Source organism: Xylaria bambusicola (assembly GCF_022495145.1).
Source record: "Xylaria bambusicola strain CBS 139988 unplaced genomic scaffold F5B22scaffold_78, whole genome shotgun sequence".
NCBI lineage: Eukaryota > Fungi > Ascomycota > Sordariomycetes > Xylariales > Xylariaceae > Xylaria > Xylaria bambusicola.
In genome coordinates, this window is record NW_025953631.1 from 2,096 (window position 1) to 15,152 (window position 13,057).

Below are 13,057 nucleotides of genomic sequence, written 5' to 3' on the forward strand. Positions count from 1 at the left end.
ATTATCAGCTTGTATGTACCTATTCTGCCTCCTACCCCTCTTACAAGAGACAGACTAAGCTGCTTGTGATTATACTGTGAGATAGTCATACGCGTAAATTGCATATTCACCATATCTAGTTCACTACATACCGAACTTGGGGGTGGAATAAGTAGACGGTCTAATTTACCTACCTACCTCAGTAGCAGCAGAGGAGGACGCATACTATGTAGGTTTCGTACTATTTGATGATGTGCCGTGTCAGTAATCTCGCGAATATATGCAGGTGAGCCAATGGTGAAGCAAACAGGCAAAGAGAGGTCAGTAAGAGGTGAAAGAGAAATCAAAAACGAACTGGGGCTAGAGAAACTCAGCCGCTTCGGTTGGCTTGAAGGCTCCTTTCTTCGCCACCCCTTGTGTATTATGTATACGACCTTAATGTCGCATTCAGAGTACGCACTGAGTATACTGTACTATTGTGTATCCTCCAAGCTGCTATTCTGAGGTGATTTTGGGACTTGGCCCCCTCTTATGGTAGCCAATGAGTAAAGCTATCCTTGTTTATTGGTTTACGATGTCACGCGATACTGAATTTGGTTTGATTCTTCTGCAACACTACACCAGATCCTGCGGCGTATGATCACAAGTGGTCAGATATGTGTAATTGAAAATTCTCAAGTACTTTCTTATGCTAATAGGTTACCAAGGGCGGCGTGATTTGTCTGTATGTCATTGTAGAATCACAAGGATTCAATCGTATTCGCTGCTCGTGGCTGGTCGGGCCTCGGTTGTGGATCTGAGATCGTCGCGCAAAAGGTATGGAACGCTCGTGATGGGCGAGACCTCAAAGACGCTTCCGGCGAAAGAAGGGGCCTAGTAATCTTGGCATGCAAGCCCATCTGTACGTAAGTACATATACGTGTCTGTACGGGTTATTTTTGTCCAGCTCTCTTAGGGCATGTAACTGTGGCGCAAAAGCTTTCTGCTTCGGTCTGCTTTGGACGGCCAGAGACGGCCATCATACAGACATGTATACGCGAAGTTGCTCGGATGGACTGTTTGCTAATTACACTCGTCATAGAGGCACTATCAACGAGGGGGTATGCTCGGATCTGGTCAGGGGTATTGTTTAAGATTCATGCGCAAGTCCCAAATCCAGGCCTATCGAGGCCTATTGTTCCCAGATTTCCACAAGCTTCCCGTCTGACTACACTGGACTGAGGTTAGTGCAGTCTGGGGCCCCAGATTTACTCTGCTCCAATGAAGCCGCCAAGAGGCTAAGATGACGATCTGTCTGCCCTCTTCTGACTGCTTTTGGCTTGATGTCAATGGCTAGCTACAGAATGAGAAAGAGATCTGGGCCAGCCACTGATTTTACGGCATAGATACCAAACTCACGTCATGATACGCTGTAAGCTTACATGCAGGCTTCTCCTATTCTCCCGTTGAGATACATACGAAGTAGAAAACTCAAGGCTTCGTGCACTGCTACTGCATCGTATTACACCGGCTGCACGCGCACTGATTGGTAGCGATCGCGGCTGAATGCTGTGTCTGAAGTGAATGTACGTGCTCGTGCACTGCTCGTGCTACTACTCGCCTACGTTGAGTAACAGTACCTCAAGACTTCATGCGTCATAGAGAGAAGCATAGCACCATGACACCGGTGGCGAGGGCAATTAACATGTTACCAGAATCTCTCGGTATGTTGTCATAGCTTGGAATGCTAGACAGAGCCAAGAATTACAAGGAAATATATATACCACCTTTGAGGCACAACATGCCGTATGCCAACTCTGATCCTTGATTGCCGTTACGTAAGGCGCCTATCGAGGCAAGGTAGCATCACCAATTCGACAGCTACCGCAAGGGATGGCCCTTCGGGGCCATGACCTGCATAGGAAGGAATCGGGTGGCGGAGTCTTGTTCCCGAGTTTACCAAGCATTGAATCATTGATCGGGCCTCCTCCTCCTCCTCTTCACTACACCTATTCAGTTCCTTCCAATCGGCTTCGGGCCCTTGGCGATCACCGTTGCATTATGAAAACACCTGCAGACACGAGAACGGCAAGGGAAAGGGGGATGACAGCGCTGGGTCTTTGTTCATAAAAGAGGCTGAGCCGTCGCCTTTGTTGCCTGGTTTTCTCTTTTGCCAATTCATCTCCAACCAAAACACATTCGCTTTTTCTAGCCGAGCCAACCTTTGCGTACACTCGTTCACGCAGTCTCGTCTATCATCATCTATAACAACAATTCATCGGCAGATTACCGAAAAAGAACAAGGAGACAATATGAAGTACATCACTGCAACTCTGGCCTTTGCCGTCGCCATCGCGTCCGCCCAGGATCTCTCGACTATCCCGGCATGTGCTCAACCTTGCATCGACTCAGCTCGCACAGAGGCCACGGACTGCGGCGAAACCGACTACAAGTGCATCTGTTAGTGGACTTGCAACCTTTCTTCAATGTCTGATATCCGCATCGATACTAACAATCCAACAGGCAGCAACGTTGAATCTCTAACCGCCGCCGCCACTACCTGTGTCTTGGAGGACTGTGGTCAAGATACCGCCATCAACGAAGTCCTCCCAGCTGTCCAAGCTTTCTGTGAGGCCGTCAATAACGGAGGCGGCGCAACATCTGAGCCTACTTCAGAACCTACGTCCGAGCCTACATCTGAGCCCACCTCTGAGACTACCTTTGTGCCTACTTCCGAGCCGACTGTCACAGAGGTGCCCACCAGCGTCTCGAACCCCATTACAATCGAGACCCCTCCCCTCAGTTCCACCCCGGGCGGCAGTAATGCCACCGCAACTACCTCGTCCACTTCCTTAATCCCCACCGCTGGTGCTGCTGTCGCCGGCTCCATGGGCGGCTTTGCCATGGTGATCTTGGGCGCTTTGGCTGCTTTGTAATCGGCCCCCGCGAGTTACATTAGAGCACGAGGATACAAAATGATGCGGAAGATCTAAAGTTGGCGAAAGTTGTGAAAAACGTGTCATGTAACCTAGTTGTACCATTAATAATTTAGTATGTAATGTGTTGTTTCTGGCCTTGACACGGACGGGCTCTTCGATTACGATAAAGCCGTGTCAGGCGGAACGATTATAGCATATCAATCTTATGCTACTATTCCCTGGGTATTCTCAGCGATATCAAACAACATCATTCTTGAGTACTTGATGATGTGAATTGCTCCTGTAGAACAGAATCCAACTTGCTCGACTTCATCAGTAAACCATTCTTCACACATTTACAGCAATATAATACCCAAATAGTGAATGTGATATAATTCAAATAATCAACGTGATATGTGCCTTATTTGATTCTACACTTCCCCTATTCACCACCATAATCGAATGTTGTCTGCATGTTATTCCAGAGAATATGTCCGAGCTCCGAGAGATGGATGTTTAGACAGTGTCGTGATACCACATAATATGGGCGCAGGTGACCAGACTTCTGATTCAGCAAAATTCCATGTGTTAGCATTCTCGGAGTATAGTGCTACCTTTCCATTTGTGACCAACGGGTACCGTATATAGTGTACTTATCATGTTATTACACTCGGGTCTATATACCTTCCACGACTCGTGTGACGCAGCCGAGCAGATGGATCAACGTGAAGCCTTCGAGCTGCAGCGAACCCGTCGCACTACATATAATGCCGAGATCTATGTGCATTGGCCCGTCAGGCAAACACGGATTCAGGAACATAGCTACTTTGAGCAATTCAAATTAAGAAGAAAGGGTGGCCTATGCAATCAACTTACGACGAACACACACAAGTAGGAAGATGTAAATACATTAGGACGTCAAATTGAAGAGGCAGGTAGTACAGTCTACCCGGCCCTGTGCTGTCTGTTCCAAGCTATGATTGATCATGCGCCTGTCGTGTCAAAGGGCTGCACTACGTGATGCGTGATAACTTGAAGCCTCAGGATCGCTCGAAAGTACACAACTTTAGTCTCTTATTTCAGTGTTTGATCAATGTCATTACTGAAAGGTATGTCGGGCTAAGTTGTACATGTGCATGCTGAATTTTGAACCAAACCCATCATCCTCTCAGGAAAGTCACTATATTAGACCAGACGAGCTGCAAACACTCGTACCCCCTTGCTATTTTATCAGTATTTCCACGCCATATTTAGTTCCTTTGATTCATATGAACAACCGCGCCTTGAGCAAGGTATGCGCCATTCGCGAGCACATTTCGAAGGGCAAACTGTGTCGGCCCTTCTCAGGAGAGTATAAGCTAAGTCTAACAAAGGACCGATATGTGAGGTGAAGGTGAAAACGGATAGTAGAAGCTTTTGGTAGACCTCGTCATGTTTATGTGTAGTTATGTTGTATAGTTGAGGCAAGACAGTAACACCATCACATTGGGTAATACGGCTAGATTAGACATCACGCCTGCTGGCGCATGAGTCTCCTGTCTCTGACTCGCACGCGAAGAATTACTCTATGCTGACTGTTCTATCGTGGGCTGAATTTAGTGATAGAGCCAGATTGATTCTACCTGTAATCTGTTCCTTCTATCTTCTTACTAGTCAAGCTTCCGACTAGCGAGCCATCGTCATCGTCAACTTCAAGAATCATGAGAGATACCGTCGAAATCAGGCGACGATGGCAATATTAGCAATTTTCCTCTAAGCCACCTCATTCGGGCGTAAAAGGATAGACCTGCTCTCGGCGAAACAAGCTGCGGGACGATGCTCTTGGCCTGCGATTAAAAGGATAAAAAAAACCTCCTATGTCTCAGTCATGTCTTAAAGGACTCTTTTCAAGTTGAGAACGGCACTTCCCGAAAACGTTATCTCTAACGCAAACAAAAGTTCCCTCCTGCGCGAAGAAAACACCACCGCCACGTGTCGTGTTCGATTGATGCTAGCGAGCCTAGATGTTTCGAGCGAACCGAAGCTGTGGGACAAACCGTCATTGGTTTTAGGTACCTGACTACCGCCGACAAACACCAAAGATGTCTCCAACGGGTAGGTATCGTGAGATGTATGTATGTACTTACCTTTTACCAGTGGACCACAGATGGATGGGTTAGACTACCTCTCGTCGTCCCATTTCTCACCCGTCTGTCTAACCATGACAAAGTCCAAGGCGGCGGGCGCGATGGTCTTGGTATTTCCCTCCCCAAGACCGGCACTGCACGAGGCCTTACGAGTAGCCGGGCAAGCAAGCAATTCAGGACTTCCCGGCCCGCTCGCTTCGCTAACTTACTGACTGACTGATTGATTGATTGGTGACAAGAGGAAGGAAGAGCGAGGAAGAAAGAAGGAAGGCAATAATTAGCTATGTAGTCGCCACAAGCCGAAACTTCTGAAGTCATTCATTCATCGAGCCATTATAAAATAGACTCGAGAACCGACATCCAAGTGAACAAGATCGTGCTTGGTGCCTCTCTATATGCTTCTCTCACAACATTAGACAGGCTTGATGGTGGCCATCCATACAATCTTGAAACTTCCTGTCCATTGATTCCGGTCTCCCTTTTGCGTTGGATAGGACTATATTCCACCGGCGTAGACACCCGCGAACAGGACATCACCTTCAACGCAGCTCAGCGAATAGAGAAATTTCCTGCTCACCAAATCAACGCGACGCCCCAGGTGTTGGTTGACAATTGGTTCTGTCCGCCGGGGTGAATAGATAGGTCTTTCGGTTGTTTCGCCATTGACCCCGAACACCACACATCAACGGTTCGGGACACCATCTACCTACGGACTACCATCTAGCACCGGCCGTCATCGCATACACAAATCTATGGTATCCCCGCGTCAGCCAGTCAGTCCGCTCCCCTCGCGCACGATATACACCATATACTACTCCTCCCTCCTCTCTGTGATCTCAACTCAGCCAGGCTACAAATCCGTTGTTCAGAAGATGTGCACATATTACTACCTCCACTACCACCACGTGGCGCCATGTAGCAAGGGGATAGAGTACGCGATCCAATATTCCTTCTGTCCAAACGCGACAACGACAGAGACGTATCATCAGCTCCATCTCGGGAATACTTCCTCCTCGTTCTCCTCGTCCTCGTCCTCGTCCACATCGAGGAGAGGACACCGGGAAGAAGCAATAGAACGAGAAGAAAGCCAGCTCATACAACAGCCCTGCTCATCGCTCACGCACGCGGACTATCCGGCGCAGCACCAGCAGTTCAGCAGCACCATAGTCGACTACTACAGCAACCCGTGTGCGACGGGTGGCTGCTTGCTGTCGCAGCACTGTGCGTCCGGCGGCTGCAGGCTGGACGAGCTGGGCGGGCGCTGGGCGTGTTGTCGCTGCGGGTTTCGCGGCGGCAATACCTTCAGGTGGTGCGTCCACCGCGTGCGAAAAGTCCCCGACGCCCTCTGCTATCACGTCGTCTGCAGGGGCTGCCGGGCGGATTGATTGATCGATTGCGTGACTAGCTGAATCTTGCCTTTATCGGCTAACTCCTAGGGGAGGGAAGATGAAAAGTGGAATATGAATGGCAATATGCACAATGCGATAGATGGGGTAGAGAGTTATGTAGATTGATAGATAGGGGGTTGGAATGAGGCGGTGAGAATGAGTTCGGCTTGATGTCGTCGGCCGTTCTCATGCTTAGGTGGAAGATGGATAGATCAATAGATAGATACATGGATAGATAGACGGGTACCCAGCCATCTCCCGTAGCTGCGCCAGGATCGCAGGATGATCGCATGATACTTGGGCAAGAATCGGCTTCGTTTCGCTTATAATAGACCGTTATTTCATACAGCTCCAAGTTTATCTTTTCTTCAAGAAAGCCAGACGCCGCGCTTTTCCCACAATTCAATGATGTCAGAGCCTACGTTAGGTATAAAGCCAGATCCAGAAGGTGACTTATTCTTCACTCAGTGGCGCAAATAAGCGCATTTCGTACATGGGGACAAGAACTAAGCCATCCGTGTTTGCGGCGTCTTCGACTCTCAGGGGCATACATGCGTCCCTACATACATACATAGACATATATTGATTTTCTGCCCAATGCTTATCATGAAGAAACGGCTGCATGCCGAGTCATCCACTTCAGGAAAGAAAACTCAGATCTTCGCACGCAAGAAAAGCCATTATCTAGGGTCGTGGGATCCGTGCTGGCTCGCTGGCTGGCTGTAATTCTCGTATTAGATATTGAAAAATGTGTGAGGACAAGGCTATCTCGAGCATGGGAAGATAGAAAACGAGGCGTTATTTCGAGATCTGCGCGGCCGTGGCTTTCGAGTCCGATCATGACTTTCCCAGAAGATTCTACGCACAACGCAGGAGTCTCGCATCGAGCGACGATGTTCAATTTTAATATGGGAGGCGGGGAGAATATGTGTATATATATACATGAACAGAACTTGGATTTTGATTTTGATACATAAACCAAGCATTCAGAGCGTTGAGCACAGGGACCATTAACGGAGTCATCTCAAACCTTAGGGGCTCAGCGACTTAAACATCACTCACTCCACGCCTTGTTTCATAACGCCCGACTCTTATTGATATTTAGTCTGTCTTTATAGAATGGTTCTAGCGCGAGCCACAAGCAGCTTGTGACAACCACCTCCAACTCGACCGTTAGAAAGGGGGAGAAATAAAACCACCAAATATGTGTACAGAAACGGCATACACGCTTAGGTGTGAGCACGTCGTCACCCGCAGGCTCTACTGCTCAGACGCTCCTCCTCCGCCCACGAACCCGCGGTCTCGAGGGGGTGAGCGAAGGACCTGCAGAAAATGCATCCGCAACTCGGTGCCCTGGCCGCCGCCGCCAGAATATGGAGGAGCGCCCAGCCGATGCCCCTTAGCCAGGTGTCCGTACGAGGAGCGTGGCGGTTGTTGGAACTGCTGTTGGTGTGGGAAGGAATGGAACGAGAAAGGTTAGTTTAGCTTAGCCCGTGCACACAGTAACACACAGACGAACCAAAGAGAAAGGGGAGAAAAAAAAAAAAAAGAGTGTGCATTGCACATAAATGTCTCGCAACCGCTGATTCGTCTCTAATTAGGCCGCTGCAGTTGCATCATGATCATCGATAGGCAGGAATACCGGTGCGATCACATCTGCTGCGAGACATGCGAGGCTGCCACCGAGCATTAATAACCAGTTTCGTCGTGCGTGCATTGACCGCGAATACCCCCGGCATGCATAACAGCAACTTGAGACGAAATGTAACCGGCGTGCGGGAACGTTTAGATTGCTCCCCCCCCGCGTGAGACGAGCCACGGCATCAAACCCTTTTCCCCCCTTCCCCATTGCCAACCTAGTTTTATCAGTATTATACGCATATCTTGTCCAGTTGGGTTCTAGACGAGCCGACGAGCTGAGCCAAGAAAAACAGAATTACAGAACTTTTCTTCTTCTTTTCTTTCAACCGTCGTTCAGATCTCCAAGCGCTTCTCATCTGCGACTAGTCGTAAAGTAAGAAAGAAAAGAAATCCACGGCAGTTTTTTTTTTCTTTCTTCAAATCTGAGACATTACAGGCATTCATCCGAACCTGCTGATTCGCACACCCCCCTCTCCCCCCTCTACCTTGCACTGCATAGCGAGGCGTTGAGGCTTTAGTATCAGTAATCGTGTAGGGACTTGGTTGGTTGGGCCGGGGAGAGCCGGCTTCACACAAAAGATGCAACATGACACGAGAGCCTCGGGCTGAGGAACATGCGGAGGAGGAGGGAGGAGAGATATGGGGATCTTGGCGGGACTATGCGATGTCATCCCATAAACTAGCGAGCACCGAGCGGGGAGAAGCGACGAGATGGGATGAGATGAGGGTGTCCAGCTGTCACATAGATCATGAAGGTGGTCTAATCCACGCCAGAAGGGACAAGGGCCCGAAGTAGACAGTCTCTGGGAGATGATAGGAGGAAGGAAAAAGAAAGGGAACATGCAACGTGAATAAGCTATTTATGATAAGACTAGGGTCTCAAGTTACGCGGTAGGCTGAGGGTCCGTTCCAGGGGTTGCCTGCCTATGGTAAGTCCAGTAACCAGGTATACGGGCCCGATCTTCCCGAGATCTACTGTAGCCGATCTAGATCAGAGGTGGAAGGATGCATGTCGCTGAGATGACACTGGTACGCCACTAGATTGATGGGAAAAAGTGCGACAAGCCGCCAAGGAAAAGCAAATCCTGGGGGGCGAGTACTATTGGGTTGTAAGAGAACTGGGAGTATGCTGGCGATATGCGTATTCCGGCGTCACCTTTCTTCTGTGTATGGGGACGGACCTATAAAGCTGTGTTGGAGCCTGGTGAAGAGTCCAGGTTCAGGGGACTTGACTCACCAACGTCGTGTTGCCGCCGTCTCTTCCGTTGTCTTTAAATAAAAAGAAATTGCTTGATACACTGCCATGCTGCAGAATATCACGTCTGTGCCTGTATGTGCCGGTTGGCTTCATGCTTTGTACACGAGCTATGCCTCTGGATGACGAGAAACTGGGTTCTTCTGCGTGGCAAGAAACATACGAAGCTGTCCCTAGCGTGTGAGGTTGGAAAGTCAGTCTGCCCCTGAGTTCGAGCCGCATATATAAGACCATAGAGCCTCAAGGACAATTAATCTAGAAATCATGCAACATCTTCATTTCCTGATTCCTTTCAGGAGTCCCGTAATCCATTTTATGAGCGCCGCCAATCTCACTCACCATTCCCTTGCATCATTCATCATGTGTCATGGACACCCCCATTATCATCCATGTTCTCATACCTCTATCAAGTGGTTATATTGTCCCGAGGCAAACTTTGACTTAGCGACAGGCTATGAGGCTCCATGCGCCAACCCCATATATTCGACCGCTCAGCCCGTCAAGACCGATTGTCCTTTGAAGAATTGCAACTTCAAAGCACTGAAAGGAAGTTGGAGCTGTTGCACGTGCGGGCAAGGCCCCAACACACAAGGATGGTGCACTGTTGTGAGGCAAGTTGTGGATTGGAACCCGGTCACGAAGAGGATGGAGAACATGGACGTGCCTTGCGGGCATGGTTGCTGCGGCATGTGTAGCCGCTATCGTTAGTTGTGCTGGCGTTATGAGCGTACAAGCTGTGACACTGACTCGTTGACTTAAGCGTCCTCAAGGCAATCGACGCCAGAGATGTCATTTGCCGAGATCTGCAAAGGAAGGTCCGGTCGCAAAAGCCATGGCAATAGTAGGCTGCCCGGACACAGGCGACCTTCGGCGTACGACAACAACTTCGGCGGAAGCGTCGCGGCCGTCGTGGACGATTCGCCAGCTACCACCTCTTCAGTAGCACACACCTCGCGAAGCTCGCGGAAGTCCGCGTACGACACTGGTGTAGATTATTTGACCAAGAAGGCCAAGGCAACGAGCAGTTGTAAGAAAACAGGATATAAGCAGAGAAGCTAGTTTTTATATGCAGCAAACCCCGTGGGCGAGCCAAGTTAGACAGGGAGGCTGCGTTGTGAACATGTGTCTCAGGGGTTGGCGGGCCGAGATGAAGAACATCATGCGGGACTTCGCTTGGATCAATGGCATGGGAGTCTAAAGGCAAAGCGATCACTATGTTGATAGGCTCAACACAGCGAGCACCAACCTGTGGCCACGTAACTTAGATAACAGTACCGGGATATCTAGTAGTGAGTCCATGCTGTTCCTTGTTAAGGTGTACAAGCTCGAGTAAGGTGTGTCGAGACCATGAGTCGTCGGGTCAATGTTGTCGAAAGCGGCAATACACCATACAGATATCATTGGCAACGCTGTAGGCTAATAATGAACAGCCCAGCATGCTCTACCATCAATACTACAAAAGATAAAATCGACAGTGACAACCAGACATGGTAGCGTAGCGCTGAGACATTGACTACCTACAATGAAAGATAGCACTGAACCGAGTACTCATCTGCCTAGGAAAAGAGAAACATTGTTTGACTTACTCACAGAATGCCTATAGTATTTGTTTGTGATTCAACCGGCACCGCGCCGCGCTCTCAAGATTCTGAGCACCATGCAAAGCGAAGGTCTACAACCCTTAGCTTATTGATAGTCGTCGTGCACACCACACAAGTTGCCAACGGTGCGTATGTCCACTGGTGAATAAATTCCCAATGCGTTATCAAGCAAGGATCCGTAATTCGAGCCCACGCCCATGCTACGTTGAACGCAATGGAGGTTCAATATAGGTGGTGTACTTGGCTTGGAGACTTAGAGGCGGTGCGGTAGCCTGAGTAACGGAGTAAGACAAGAGTGACTGCGAGTTCACAGCAGGATGGCCAAATCTAGGTCCAATGCGGCACCGAATGAAATGGACATGAAAGTGGTGCGGTGCTGCGGCCTTGCGAAGAGGAAGGGGCCCATGAAGGGAAATATCACTCCGGCGAGAGTGTGATACCTTAGTGGTTTGCTCCTATCGCCCGGCTTATTCGTCCGCCGACAAGATTCTCGTCGCTCAGTCGCTTACGTACCTTGCAACGATCCCTACTCTATGCGAGAGACTGGGTTTGTCCCAGCCTTAGGCCAATGAAGCGAAGCTGGCTTTTGATGGTGGGATGGAAGGGCATTCGTCCTCCTCCTTAGTGTAGGTAGGTAGGTTGGTCGACGTGCGACGTGTGGTTGGTGACACTGGAGGTTCGGAGTGCGGTGCTACCCTCCATACTTAGTATTAGTGTGTAGATGGTATGAAACTGTAGCAGTAAATGCCCGGCTGTGATGATGCGCTGCCCTTGCAACCACGTGTTGAGCCTGCAGGTGAGATACACGACACTCTTCCGTCATCGAGCAAGGGTGGAATCCTGGATGTGACCATTTACTTACTCGACGAGGGGCCAATAGCATCATTGAGCCGTTGGGTGAAGGCGTAATCGCTTGTCCTGCCATGTTGTAAGGTAGGTTGCCCGTTTCTGCCCGTTATTATGAGCATGATTGAACTGCAGACGACGAATCGCCAGGCCAATCAATGGTCAGGCGGGAAACGGTGAGGGGACGGGGGACGGGGGCCGAGAGTCTGGAGTCGCCAGCTCGGCTGGAGATGCTCGCATTGGGTGTTTCCGAACCGAGCCTAGCATTCACTTACAGCTTACCTACTTCGTAGAGTATGTACAGACTATGTATGGTACCGTAGCTGTAAGTACCTGTAGGCAGAGCTGTATGAAATGTAGGATCGCCGTCTCGGTGGTCAACATAAGTACTCACACACACTTACTTACACACGCATGAACGCGACGGTGCCACGTGCTAGATTCGATTAGGTATGTGAGAGTGATCATCATCCTTGATCGCTTTTGTTAGAGAAGGCGAGATGAGAAGGGAGAGCTGACTGCGTCTGATATCGCGCGTCGATCCTTCAGCCGTAACTGAAATGAACACATACCACTACTTATGTATGTATGTCGCAAACGTGGACAGGTTCTGTCTGGTATGACTCTGGTGACCAGGAATGATTTAATCAACCTCGCAGACAATTACCTGTGTATCTCATACCTAGTACGGGCATTGCCATGGCAAGTTCCCTCCAGTCCAACATGAAACAATCAAGATACCTACCTACAGAGTAGAATGAGGGGGAGGCATGGTGGCACCGCCCTATCTACCCAGCGTGTGGGAGGGAATCTGACGAACGGAGGATGATGACAGCATAGATGTGGAGGGGTATGAGGACATGGAGATGTCTACTTACATACTACTTATAATGTAGTACCTAGTTTCAAGATTGATCCGTCGATTCTCGTTTCTTGCTAGGCAGCCCCTCACGACATGTTGCTCGCATAACCGCCCTCTCTCATCTCTCTCTTTTTGTTCACCCAAAAGGGCCAACTGAAGATGCAAATGGGGATGACAAGTCGCATCGATGGCGCCCGTGCTCAAGCCATTGGAATCAGAGTTTCATACAGAGCGTATGTTTCTTGCAAGTTCCGAGTTCCATCTACACCGAAACGGGTAAGTTCTGAGAGTCTAGAGCAGCTAGAGTAAGTTATGTACATAGGCACTGCAGGTAAGCTAACTTCAAAGCTAACGGCGGTGCTGTGAACGAAGATCTGCATTAATATACTTACCTACAAGGTAGAGCTCCTCCACCAGGTTGCATTATTTGAAAACATGGCTACACACAAAAAGGAGGCTACT

The 13,057-nt window shown here is 49.3% G+C and overlaps 4 protein-coding genes across 4 annotated transcripts; all 4 read left to right on the forward strand.

Annotated features, from left to right (window-relative positions):
* The first annotated feature begins 2,179 nt into the window (after positions 1-2,179).
* Positions 2,180-3,196, forward strand: F5B22DRAFT_534667 (uncharacterized protein). Its single transcript, XM_047972774.1, has 2 exons — positions 2,180-2,418; positions 2,482-3,196. Exons 1-2 carry the CDS (start codon positions 2,271-2,273, stop codon positions 2,892-2,894), a joined length of 561 nt encoding a protein of 186 aa, XP_047825383.1. The 5' UTR covers positions 2,180-2,270; the 3' UTR covers positions 2,895-3,196.
* Positions 3,197-5,184: 1,988 nt separating this feature from the next.
* F5B22DRAFT_628701 (uncharacterized protein) lies at positions 5,185-6,789 on the forward strand. Its single transcript, XM_047976439.1, has one exon. The coding sequence runs from the start codon at positions 5,755-5,757 to the stop codon at positions 6,385-6,387; it is 633 nt and encodes a 210-aa protein (XP_047825384.1). The 5' UTR covers positions 5,185-5,754; the 3' UTR covers positions 6,388-6,789.
* Positions 6,790-7,485: 696 nt separating this feature from the next.
* Positions 7,486-7,929, forward strand: F5B22DRAFT_534695 (uncharacterized protein). Its single transcript, XM_047972775.1, has one exon. It carries the CDS (start codon positions 7,595-7,597, stop codon positions 7,868-7,870), a length of 276 nt encoding a protein of 91 aa, XP_047825385.1. The 5' UTR covers positions 7,486-7,594; the 3' UTR covers positions 7,871-7,929.
* A 1,717-nt stretch (positions 7,930-9,646) lies between these two features.
* F5B22DRAFT_640091 (uncharacterized protein) lies at positions 9,647-10,345 on the forward strand (the record flags this gene model as incomplete). The annotated part of the gene is made up of 2 exons (XM_047977809.1): positions 9,647-9,989; positions 10,047-10,345. The coding sequence occupies 2 exons, from the start codon at positions 9,647-9,649 to the stop codon at positions 10,343-10,345; spliced, it is 642 nt and encodes a 213-aa protein (XP_047825386.1).
* Positions 10,346-13,057: the final 2,712 nt, after the last annotated feature.

What these genes read in the sequence shown, in the direction of transcription:
- F5B22DRAFT_534667 (XM_047972774.1), top strand. Translation starts at nt 2,271, where the DNA reads ATGAAGTACATCACTGCAACTCTGGCCTTTGCCGTCGCCATCGCGTCC. An exon ending in AACCGACTACAAGTGCATCT is followed by an intron (nt 2,419 to 2,481) that starts GTTAGTGGACTT and finishes ACAATCCAACAG; the next exon opens with GCAGCAACGTTGAATCTCTA.
- F5B22DRAFT_628701 (XM_047976439.1), top strand. Translation starts at nt 5,755, where the DNA reads ATGGTATCCCCGCGTCAGCCAGTCAGTCCGCTCCCCTCGCGCACGATA.
- F5B22DRAFT_534695 (XM_047972775.1), top strand. Translation starts at nt 7,595, where the DNA reads ATGTGTACAGAAACGGCATACACGCTTAGGTGTGAGCACGTCGTCACC.